General features: G+C 35.5%; 1 protein-coding gene across 2 annotated transcripts in view; it reads left to right on the forward strand.

Annotated features, from left to right (window-relative positions):
• LOC120778855 (somatostatin receptor type 5-like) overlaps positions 1-9,870 on the forward strand; it is a 41,926-nt gene extending 32,056 nt beyond the window's left edge. Inside the window, exons 1-2 of one of the 2 annotated variants that reach the window (XM_040110884.1) lie at positions 7,393-7,405; positions 7,548-9,870. In XM_040110884.1, the coding sequence (XP_039966818.1) occupies positions 7,751-9,301 (1,551 nt within the window). In that variant the 5' untranslated portion in view covers positions 7,393-7,405; positions 7,548-7,750 and the 3' untranslated portion in view covers positions 9,302-9,870. Of the gene's footprint in view, positions 1-7,392; positions 7,406-7,547 lie in introns of those variants that run through there. The other variant, XM_040110883.1, reaches the window with a different exon arrangement.
• Positions 9,871-13,164: the final 3,294 nt, after the last annotated feature.

A 13,164-nucleotide genomic window follows, 5' to 3' on the forward strand; every position in this document is an offset into this window, starting at 1 on the left:
CAACTATGCATTTGCTTATGTCGCGAACAGTTTTTGTGGAAGTTTTAACCATGGATAAAAAGTTTGTTTGAAATTTTGTGTTTCCAATAGAATCATACGTATAAAATCATTGAGATTCTAACAGAAGTATTTTGAGTAGTGCATTTAACCCCGAACATACATATTTTAGTGGCACAAAGCATTCAGAGATAAGCGTGAAATCATCGAAAACTTGCCATATGCGAATTGTCCTCCCATCTCTTATAAATACGATAACAACGAACAAGCTAGCAGAGGATCTCAACATCTCTTTTGGAACGGCTCATCGATTTTGGTTACTGTTTTGGGTAGGCAACGTGTCAATTCTATATTTGCTCCTTGTGCTAAAACGATGTACAGTATAAGTCTCAAAGGAGTTGATTGACAACGTAGCTCAGAACCCACATTCAGAAAACGTATCCAAAAATTAGCTGAAACCGAAAAAAAATCATAGTACACCGAAGATACTGAAGCCTATCTTAGCCGAAACTGACGAAAAATGTATTGAAAATTGGATTGAGAATGAAAAGGTAGTTTTTTTTATAAGTTCGGTTCAAATTTGATCGGATGGTCTACCGGCTATAGTAGAGACATCGCTAATTGCTAACCCATTGAGCTTCCCAAAGGAGAAAATTTAGTTCGTGTTAATCATTTAAGATTTTTATACATTAAACATAATCAAAATAGTTCTAAAGAATGCTGCTGAGATAAGAATCGCTCGTCGGATATAATTTCCGGTTCCATCTTCATAGATTCGACTATCGTGGAAACATATTTAAAGTTATTGGTCGCTGACAGCGAAGAACTAAAATTCAGTTCCTTTGACGCAAGCGGGTTAATTCCAATGCTAACACCTTGGAAAATCCAGCATTGACATGAGACCTATGTTCTTCATAGGTTTTGTCTAAATTGCACTAGAAAACTAGTAAAAAGTTATTTGGCCGAAAGTACTACTACCTGTTTTTGTTTCTAGTCCTTATTCTTATATAACGACATCCTTTAGAATCAGCTGCATTTTACTACATGAAGAATTATATTTTGTCTGTATTGAAACAGACTCTTTCAATGCTTGTTAAATTCTACTTTCCATTGCATTCACACGGGCAACACGAATCCGACAACTTGAGTCGAATAAATTTCTGCATTCCCTTTCATATCACATTTTCAACATCTTGCAAGTTTCATGTAAGCGGTGCACAGAGCGTGCCTCAACCACTTTGTCTTTATTCGTCGTCCGCTAAAAACCCGGTTTAGACAGAAACGTCCGTGTGTGAACCGGCACTTATATAATATTTTAAACGATGATATGCTAGAATAATCGCTGTAACATATCTCATACAACTCTTGGAATTAAAAAGGAATCGAAAGAGAGAAAGAAGAGAGAGAATGCGTCATAAGGAAATTCTGTTAAAAGTTACAAATAATAGAAAGATACCATAATAGAAGTAAGTAATCACCAAATTAATCAATTTTCCAGCCTCTAAAGAATTTACAGGTGTACAAAAACAACTTTTGTTTTAAATTTTAAAAAGTACCTCTTTAGGCGGACATTTTATTATACAAAATTAGATGAGTTAAATACTGATTAGTGTCAGCAAAACCACAAAAGTTAATTGTCCGTTATAATTTATTATTTAAGGTAGTAATTTAGAGTACACTTTTTACCAAAAGAGAACCCGCTCCCGTTATGCTATGCATTTATGGATTATTAAAAATTCTCGCTCTCCGAAATGTCTTTACTTTCGGCTTCATTCACTCAACGTCTCATAAAAAAAACCCTTTGAAGGCCATATTATTTATTGAATACCATTACACCATTACCGTTAAAGCGCCCTTTATTAACGCCGCATTTAGACAGTATGACTACCCCGACACCAGCAACGCAAGCGTTACATAAGATGCGCAAAAGACAAGGTTATTGACCCAGATTACATAACATGAAAGATACGACTATGAGTTATTAATGGACAAAAACAAAAAATAACTCACTAAAAGCAAATTTATCATTAGAGACATTTAATATTAACGAAACGCACATCAAATACTTATAATGCTTAAGCAAGGCTCGTTAACGCGGCCAACATAGTGAATGCATAAAAGTCTTCGACTCCCATCTACCAGTGCTGTCAATCAGTTGTGATGTTTGGTAAATAAAAACGAGACGAAAACCATTCAGGTCAGCTGCGTATGTCTCAAAAGATGCGCACAAAGTGAAGGAGATATGGTGCATACATAGATATAATATATAAAGTCACATTAGGGTGAGCCAAAAAAGAAATTATTTCCAATTTTTGTATGGAAAATTTAACTTGAAGTAGACCTTTCATGTTTTAAGTTAAACAATCTTCTTCTTTATTGGCGTAAGCAACGCTTACACGGATTACAACAACGGTCCAGTCGTTCTTCCTTTTCGAGATTCCAAGTGAAGCCAGGTCCTTCTTTACCTGGTCTTTCCAACGGGGTGGAGGTCTTCCTCTTCCTCTGCTTCCACCGGCAGCTACTGCATCCAATACTCTCAGAGTTGGAGTATTTTCATTCATTCGGACGACATGATTTAGCCTCGTAACATCGACTTATCAGATGATGTAATCTTCCGTGCCTGTGCACCATAAAGCAGGACGAGGGTGATGAGAAAGAGGAAGTTATCTTAATAACAGGAGATATTTCGATTTTGAGAAGGCTTATCCCACGTTAGCTGTAGCAGATTGTATTCCTGTTGCCGTATTTGTATAGCTCGGTCGGTAATCCACCGGTCTGTCATTGGCGTCAGTCACTAGATCACCGCCGGGGGTTCTACAAGAGTATGGTCCGGTCTTGAAACCTTCTATTAGTAACCGCATTTTTTCGTAGAATTATCGAGCACTAACCCAGCTTTTAAAGCTCTTCGTACGGACGCATTGCGGCCTCTCTCGTTTTTTCATACTCTCGCAACAAAGTTGCTAAGGAGAGTATTATTTTTTGTTTGTAAATGCGTCTCGCTTCCCTCTTCAGCTCTCGGTATCTATCCCATTCCGCACGTGTTGTGGTCGACTAAAAGGTTGCGAGATAAGTTTGCTCTATATACGAAGTTCATTTCAACATGTAAATTCGGGATCAGTTTTTTTGGACACCCTAATAAAATTCAACATATATTTATACATTTTGATGTGTAAGATAAATAGGAAATGTGGCATAAAATGCCTTTCAATCACACGTAAGGCGTACGCGTTCATTACGTTTATCACTTGCCATATTTCTTTTGCCTCCACTTTTATCTAAATGTGCTTTGTTTTCAGTTTTATCTACTGTGGGTCACATATATATGCACCAGCGAGCGCCAGCATAAATGGTTTCACTGAGCAATTTCGTGCGCGCCAAAGTGTGTCGATAATCGGCAGATACACAACCAAACATATAGACTTATATATATATTCTGTTTTATATACATATATGCACCAGAGCAAAGTAACTGAAAGCTATTGTTATGCAGAGCCTATGACATTGCCGGCGATTCCGAGCTAATATTTGCAAAGATTACATTTTTCTTCCAACCAAATAACACCTAAATATATACATACATCAGCCTATATTTATGTAAATATACTTGTGCACATACATATATACTTGTATATTTGTATATCTGCATGGCAATGTAGCTTCGATTTTATCGCTGCCGACATATTGGCGCGTGCGAATGAAGTAAACAATTGTTTGGTGTTGAAAGTTGCCAAATTCCTTTTGCCTACACAAATACATACGTACGTACATATGTTTTAAGAACATGTCTACGCCTAGCGTTGAAACCTCCTATGCCAAAAACAGTCCTGACAAAAACAGCTGTCCCACATTGCCAACAACAAGTAGGTGCGGCATTGTGCCCTTATAAAGCTGCGATTTGCATAATACTCCTATCTAATTTATATATTATTGTCGGCAGGAAGCTTTTCGGGCATACAGTTATTTGATTTTGATGAATATATTACGGAATTTAGCTAGAGTATGTATCAAGGTTTAAATATTGAGGACAGAAATTATTTGCATGTATGAGGGGCAGAAAGAGAGAAACTCAAACGCATACCCAGATATGTCGGAAGAGAGACTGTTGGAAATACAAAAGGTATGCATCGAATTGTTTTCGTACCAATAGTCGAGAATCCTACTAGTTTAGCAACTATCAAGTCCTAAAAGGACCTAAAGTTTTGTTAAAAGCTCTTTTCTTGAGAAAATAAATATTAATTTTCACAAAATATTTATACCCGGCCCATTCTGCGCCACAAAACAGGTGTCAAGGCATAAGCCCTTGCTTGACTGATATCAGCTGCTGCCAAGGATCGATTTCAATCTCTCTAGTCTTCTTCTTCTTTATTGGCGTAGACACCGCTTACGCGATTATAGCTGATCTCTCTAGTATAAAATTTTATACACTTAAATGTTTTGTGATGTATGATGTGATGTATTTCTTAAAGTCATTTTTTGAACACCATTAAAGGCAAGCAATGTTAAGTCGTCTAAAGTTTGCGGCTAAACAAATTTTAAACTCTTTATTATTATGGGATCTTCCTTCCAATTTCCATCCACGTTTCTGGTACAGCATTTTAAACCCTTTCAGGCGACTCTGCTTTAACCTTCCTTAGCTACAAGAGGAATATTAAATATGCCAAACAACAAAACGTTCTAAGTAAATGAAATTTAAGCCCCATCCAATTTTGTTTTAAATACCCATATCAGAATATCATTGTATAACTTCCGTATCTATTGAATTGCGCTAAAGGCAACGCCACCAAGTGCCCGCAGTCCTTCTTGTAGCCAACTGACAAACCTGACAGCTGAGACAAACCTTTACAGATGATTGCTGCATGTTAATGTGCTGTCACTTTCAATGATGCGCATGTCCAACGAACCATTAGAAACCCGCAAAGTAGTAAAAGTAGATATAAAAACACTCACGACAAAAATGTTATAGTACATACCATCAAGGATTAAAAATTACTCTTGGGTTGAAGCGAGCTGAACGAAGGTGCTAGTTTCAATGTTTCTAAATATCTATAGTTGTATGTACATATGTATATTGTGTACCCGTGAACTATATATATAAACATATATCTACTTAACCATGTAGCTGTCAGTTTACTAATTTTAACTTGAACAAAATAATTTTACATGCGGGTCCTTAAATTCTTTAATTATGCTCAAAGTGAACGGAGCCATGTGACTATTAAATCCATAAACACTGAACCAATTAATCACTTGAAATACTTCTGCATGTACATTGAAGGAGTTGCCATCTGTCTAAAAGGTACAATTGTTTAAATAATTCTCTTTATTTTACTATGAAATTATACTTTTTTGAGTAAAAGATATTTTTAAGACCGCTAAGGATCAAAAAAATTATAAACAGAGTTGCCACCTTTTCGAAAAACTATTGCAATATGGATTTCAAAATAGAGTATTTTCTCGAATACTAATGCACACTGAACCAACTAACCCCTTGAAATACTTTTGTATGTATGTACATTGAAGGAGTTGCCATATGTCTAAAAATTACATTTGTTTTAATATTTCTTTTTATTTAGCTATAAAATGATATCTTCTTGAGTAAAAGGTAGTTTTAAGACTACTAATGACCAAAAATATTTTAAGCAGAGTTGCCACCTTTCTGAAAAAATATTACATTATGGGTTTCAAACAGTAAGTATTTTTACGAATAACAATGCACATAAATTCGTTAAACAGTGTTGTCACCTTCTTAAAAAAAATTGCATAATAGATTTCAAACAGGAAGTATTTTTACGGATACTAATGCACATAAATTTTTCAAACAGAGTTGCCACCTGTTAAAAAAATATTGCATAACAGATTTCAATCAGGAAGTATTTTTACGAATAACAATGCACGTAAATTTGTCAAACAAAGTTGCCACCTTTTTTAAAAAAAATGCATAATAGATTTCAAACAGGAAGTATTTTTACGGATACTAATGCACAAATATATGTTAGACAGTGTTGCCACCTTTTTAAAAAAATATTGCATAACAGATTTCAAACCGGAAGTATTTTTACGGATACTAATACACATAAATTTGTCAAATGGAGTTGCCACTTTTTGAAAAATTTTACAATATGAATGCAAATAGATATTATTGGGTGATACTTTCGCCTTTAGGAAATGTTTTAAATAAAATGAAGTTAAATAGGGCTGTCATAGAACGCGTAAAAATCTGCAAACTTAAGAATAAAGAAAGCTTTAATGAAGTTAGGATTGTCTTCGTAATTTGAAAGCCGCTATCATTGTTCATTTTTTTATTTTTATGTAAGTAGTTATAATTAAATATTTTGCTGATTTGTTTAAATAAGCGTTATAGAAATCCGAAGAGTGCTTCTTCGATACCGATATTCATAGCTGTCGGCGGATTTATTTCTTCTTCCTTGGCTCTTAAAGGTTTTGTTTCTGTAACTGTGTGGTTTAAGATCTCGAAGCTTAAAAACCCCTCTTGCTTTCATCAGTCGGCTAATTCCGCACTTATGCGGTTGACCTCCTCGCGTCAGATCTGCGCAAGGCGGGCAATCGTAGGGTTAATAATATGAAGGCTGAAACGAGAAGCCCGAGCCAAATGTAGACTGGGCCGTACGCACTTGGTCCTTGTATATATGGACGCTCTTGCTTCGTTTTCCACCTATGCATCTTTGATGGAGTATCTACTTCCATCCATAAAACATGGCCTCACCAACGAATTTGTCGGTTGTTTATGCACCTTACTATATCCATGCTAACCAACGAATTTGTCGGTTGTTTATGCACCTTACTATATCCATGCTATCACAAGGCTGAAACAGTACAGTTGGTTCTATCTTCTTTTCTACTCGACAACCACGCGGACGGCATCAAAGGCCTTTCTTTCTAAAAGCTTTCTCATCGCGTTTCAACATCGTCCATGTTTCAGCACTTCATTTAATTGTCTACCACCTATTGGCAAAAGATATTCTAAGCTTGACCTCCACGCTTTTATGTCTGTATTTTCATTGTAGGATCATGGGCTTTTCTCATTGAATCCGATTTATAATCAGATCCACTACCGCTACAAAAAAAATCTTGGCCCCTATATTTCACACTGTTTACCAATATCTGCTTGCTGTCCCAAACACACCTTTCTTTTTTGTATTTGCTTTTTCACTTTCTGTCTCTTTCGATATTCCTTTCCACCTCAATATGCAACACTCATATTTCCACAGCGCACCACCCAATACCACTTGTGTATCTCTCTAAACTTTTTACTTTTTGCAGGCTATTTGTGTTGTATTATGATTTATGAGAGCCCATCAATGTGACGTGTTGACTTTATTGAGTAGCCTTAAAGGTATATTGTGTGTCGAAACAATGGTAAACAAGTAGAAAAAGAAATGGCAAACAAGTTAGGCGAGAAATATATAAAGTGAAAAATGTGCAATTAAGCTCTTACTCATCTGTCATATATGTCAACCGTTAACAACAACGATTACTCATACTCAACTAACCAATTAACTGTTTCGTGTTATTTTGCTCTTCACTTGCAGAAATGACAACCTAAAGGACGTTTGATGATGGACACTAAGTAAAAAGCGGTGTTTAAAATATAACATAAAAAGAAGTAAAATCCAAATTCGTCTAAAAAATAGTATTAACCTCAACATCAAAACTGTAGCAGCTCACTCTCTTCAAATCCAGCGCTCTTACGCTCAACTCAATAGCAACTAAGGTGCAGTACAGGCTATACAACATGTCACACAACATTGTTACAAACGCTTCCCCCGATGAACCGCAGATCCCGACTTTGGCGCTCTTCCCGCTCGAAGAGGCTATCGACTCGCCGTTGCTTCAAAATCTCAGCACAACGATGGCTGTGAGCATAGAGAATGGCACCTACAATACAACCATGGAATATTCATATTATGAAAATTGTCCAACAAATGGCGACTCTATTGGACATATTGTGAATTTTGTGCTCTATGTGATTGTTTGTGTTATTGGCCTGTTCGGCAATACGCTTGTGATCTATGTCGTGTTGCGTTATTCGAAAATGCAAACCATTACTAATGTCTACATACTCAATTTGGCAGTGGCTGATGAGTGTTTCCTCATTGGCATACCCTTCCTGCTGCATACCATAGTTAGCGGTAGTTGGCAATTCGGCAACTTCATGTGTAAAGCTTATATGGTCAGCACGTCAATTACACAATTCACTTCGTCAATCTTCTTGTTGATCATGTCAGCAGATCGTTACATTGCCGTCTGTCATCCAATATCTTCGACGCAATACCGCACGCCACTCATTTCAAAATTAGTATCCGGCTTTGCTTGGCTTACTTCGGCTCTGCTGATGTTGCCGGTCATCATATTCGCCAACACGGTGGAGCAGAATGGACACATTTCATGTCACATCAAGTGGCCTGAGTTGGGACATCATGAGACAGGTTTCACTTTTATTATGTATGTCTTCACGCTCGGCTTCGCCACACCGCTCATCTTCATACTCTGCTTTTACTATCTCGTCATACGGAAATTGCGCACTGTCGGCCCACAGAATAAGTCGAAAGAGAAGAAACGTTCTCACCGCAAGGTAACACGTTTAGTACTGACCGTCATCACGGTTTATATACTTTGTTGGTTGCCCTTCTGGATCTCACAACTAATACTCATCACGACTACACCCAGTCCATGTGCTACACGCCTGGAAATTGCCATCTTTCTGCTTGTCGGCTGTCTCGGTTACTCCAACTCGGCGATGAATCCCTTTCTCTACGCTTTTCTAAGTGAAAACTTTAAAAAGAGCTTCCGCAAAGCATTCGCCGCCATAACCGCATTAAACGCGAAGGACACAACGTTCACGGCCAGCGGCACCGGTACTGTGCCTACAGCTGAACTGCATAGCAAAGATATTAGTATGTTCAGCAAGTTGGGTAAGAAGAGTCGCAAATTAGCGGCTATACGACAACAACGGCAAAAGCAAAAGGAGGCGCTACTAGGTGTGGATAGTAATACAACAACTTTGCTTACAAATACCACATACGGCACGGCTGCAACCGCGACAACAATGACCGTGGCCGAAACGTCCGAGACATTGCCGACGGAAATTACAAATGCCAATCCCACGCTCGTTGCGTGCTGTGACAATGGTCAGCTGATTAAAGGCGACAATACAACAGCTGATTCTTCGACGCTGAGCGCTGTCAGTGTGGTGAACACGGCGGCAGACTTGCAAGCCAATGGCGCTGTGGCACATGCAAATGCGGCAACGGAGCGACCGCCGGTGTTGCGCACAGATTTATAAGATAATTGAAGCGAAATGGGTATGTGTGTGTGGAAAGCGAGTTTAGAAACGTTAGAGAAGAAACGTAAGGCGAGCTCATCTGTATACTCTCTGTCGCACTGCTAGAGTGCTTAGCGCTTAAGTTTAAGTAATTAATATACGGCTGTTCAAACTGTTTAAGATGAAAGAGTACTTACATAATATTAATAATGACTACTGTTAATTATCTCACTTTGTTTTTGCAACTATATAAGTACTACATAAATAATTAATTATGTGTCTGCTACTGTAAAAACTCTGCATAAACCTTATTAGTTATGGATAAATATGTATATAATTGCTCAGCAAACCATTTCTAAAATTATAATTCTAAGCTTCTAATTTAATAATAGCAACTACTGAAATAATTAATAATAATTCCTAATGCTGAAATGCAAAAAAAAATATTTTCTACCATAGTATTCAATGTCTTCTGGGTAGTATGTGTTAAGCTCCTTGCATAATAGCATATAAGGTATTAAATAGTCCGTTAAGTATTTGTGTACCTGTACATATCAGTGATTGTATGTAAATTAATGTTCAAATGTCATTCAATGGTAAATATATAATAAATTATATATGAATATGTACTACTGAAAAAGTGATATGAATTAATTTACCTGACGAAACAGACGTGAGTATATAGCATGTCCAGATACTACTTTTTGGTTTAATTAAGTGTATTTGCGACTCCACCGAGCTATCGCATCCGATGTACACTAATGCTTATACTAAAAGAGATTCAATTTTCTTCTCAATTCTCTACAAAATTATTAAAACTATATAAATAGGCTTAATTGGGTCAATTAATCTTAAGTTCATTAGTAAGTCGAATTTTATATTCACTATTAGCTTTACTGCAAAAAAAATACTGAAACATCCGCTCAATCCTTAACAAAAATATGAAAAAAAATTTGTGGAATTGAGTTAATTAGTCGAATTTTATATTGACTAATATTTTTTTCAGATAAGAACTAATTTGTCTGACAAAACCGAATGGCTAGATAGCATGTTTGATACTAATTTTGGCATAATTAGTGGGTTAGCGATTTCATCCATTTATCGTATCCGATGTACAGCAATAATTAATTATTCTAAGATAGATTTTTCTATATCAATTTCTAACCTTATTGTGGTTACTAACAAGTAGAAGACGAAATATAAAGACAATTCTCTACGAAATTATTTAAACTATTAACTACTAAACTTATTCAAATTATTAAAACTATATAATTAATCAAATTCTATACTCACAAATATTGGGAAAAGAGCTTTACTGCAGAAAAATTGTTGGAACATTGACTTTAATCGGGTCCATTATATTTGGGTAAAGTAATTTTATTTATATTTAATAAAAAAATAAGCGAAGAAGTCTTGAAAGTCCAAATCTTAAATAGAGTCAGAAAACTTCCTTAGCTGAGTAAATTAAGCTTAATGGAGCTAATTAATCCATTTTTATATTGACTAATACTCTTTTGCAGATCACATCAATAACAAAATATTAAATCATTTAGCATAATTGAGTTAATTAAACTTAATTGAGTTAGTGGATTTGGGTAGGTAAATTATTGAAACAGTTACAAAGTTGCTTAATTGAATCAATTATGCTTAATTGAGTTAATCGATCAAATTGTATACAGACTTGTACTCAGAAATCGCTAGTAAAATATTAAGGGGTCCTGGTGGTCTAGAATTTTCAAAAAATCGATTTGGTATTTTTGATAGTTCGAAAGTATAGTTCTTTAAGAATATACTGTAAAATTTTTGGAAGGATATTCACGTTATTTTAGCTTCTACAGCGCGGTCGAGGGGCTGGATGAATGGATGCTTTGTACGTCATTTATCTATCAACAGATCAATATCTATCGCTGGGACTACGATCAAATTTTAGTTTTATGAACTTCGATTTTTTTCGATCTAAAACCGGTCCAAAAATAGCTGTTTTCAGAACCTAAACTTCAAAACCGCGAAATTTTTTTAATTTTAATTTTTTTTTTGGTTGTAGTCCCAGCGATAGCTTCACTCCTAGTGATTAATAATTTATTTGGTTTTTATGTTTCAGCTGTTCAGAAGAGTCAAACTCAACCACGGCACCGGGAGTCATATTTTAAGATAGCTGTTTTTGGACGCCATTTTTAATATTGTTAAAAAAATTTTTTATTTAACAAAAAAATATTTTTGTACTTTTCATAAGTGTATAAATAAACTGTAAAAATTTTAAATTGATTGCTCTTTTTTTTAAACCTTAAAAATAAATCCAGAAAAGGCCCTTAATTTGAGGGTTCTAGACCACCGGAACCCCTTAAATCATTTAGCTAAATTGAGATAACTGAACTTAATTGAGTTAGTTGATTAGTCGTATTTTATATTAACTAATTCTCATTTGAAGAAAGATCTTTTGGGAGGTAAACTGTTGAAACAGTAACAAATTTGCTTAACTGAGTCAATTATGCTTAATTGAGATAGTTAATCGAGTTTTTTTAGTATTGGCTAAAACTCTTTTTCAGATCAAATCACGAATAAATTATTAAATCATTTAGCTTAATAAAGTCAGTTAAACTTGATTGAGTTAGTTGATTAGTCGAAGTTTATATTCTACTAATTTTCATTTGAAGAAAGATCTTTTGCAGAGGTAAACTATTGAAACCGTAATCTTAATTTTCATTTTTTACAATTAATCAACAGAAAGCTTAATTACGCAGAGAAATACATAAATTTAATCTTATTTAATGGATTAAGTTTCAAAGCGAGTTAACGAATTTGATGTCAAGGAATTACAATTTAAGAACTAATACAACAAATTTTCAATTGTGAGTACTTTCTTTTCACCAACCTGACAAATGACTATTTCTATTTTGACAAATTCGAAAAAATTACACCGGGTACTTAATTGGAAAATATAATAAAATTTTGGGCAGCTATATATGAGTTTAATGACAAAAAAGTAAATTGAGCTCAATACATAAATAAATTCATACATGAGGTGGTAAATTATTAGGAATGTTTTTGAACTAGAAGAGAAAAAATACACACTTTAAACTCGGACATTTTTTTACGCAATTTGTATTGACCGGCCGTCCGTATTTCTTCTTTACTGAGGTAGAGACTGCTTACAGCGCGCCAGTCTTTTCCTCCTTTCGCAATCCCGGGCGGGTACTACTTTAAATACTTTCAGAACTGGAGTGTTTTAATCCATACGGACGATATGACCTAGCCAGCGGAGCCGTCTCCTCATTCGCTAAACTATGTCGATGTCATCGTATATCTAGTACAGCTCATCGTTTTATCGAATGCGATATTCGCCGTTGCCAAGGCGCACATAAACTCATAAGATGTTGTCATCGTCCAGACAACCATAAAGCAGGACGCTAGTATTGAGTGACTTATAGAGCTTTGTTTTTGTTCGTCGAGAGAGGTCTTTACTTTTCGATTGCCTACTGAAGTTGAAGTCCACAATATTTAAATGAGAATTCCTATTTGTATTATGCTGTATATAACTAAAAGTTACCTTCGAATCGTTCTGAGCGTGGTGAATACTTCTATCAACGTCAAATCAATCAGAAAGTATTAAATGAGACTTTCGATGCACTATGTCACTAATGCTGGTTTACACTTTTTATATAATGTAAATATACATATATTCCAAGGCAATTTGATCCAGCCTTAAAATTGATTACTCATCCTTCAAGTGCCTTCAGTAGTCGATGCTAAAATATTCACCGACTTTTTTCTCTTACTCAAATTCACCGATTCATCAAATATCAAACCAACAAACCAGCTGTCCTCTCCGCATTCCAGTAATCAAAAGCAATGATTTTATTGCCTGCAATGAAAGTCAGGTCGCA

This window comes from Bactrocera tryoni, chromosome 5 (assembly GCF_016617805.1).
Source record: "Bactrocera tryoni isolate S06 chromosome 5, CSIRO_BtryS06_freeze2, whole genome shotgun sequence".
In the NCBI taxonomy this organism is placed as follows: Eukaryota; Metazoa; Arthropoda; class Insecta; order Diptera; family Tephritidae; genus Bactrocera; species Bactrocera tryoni.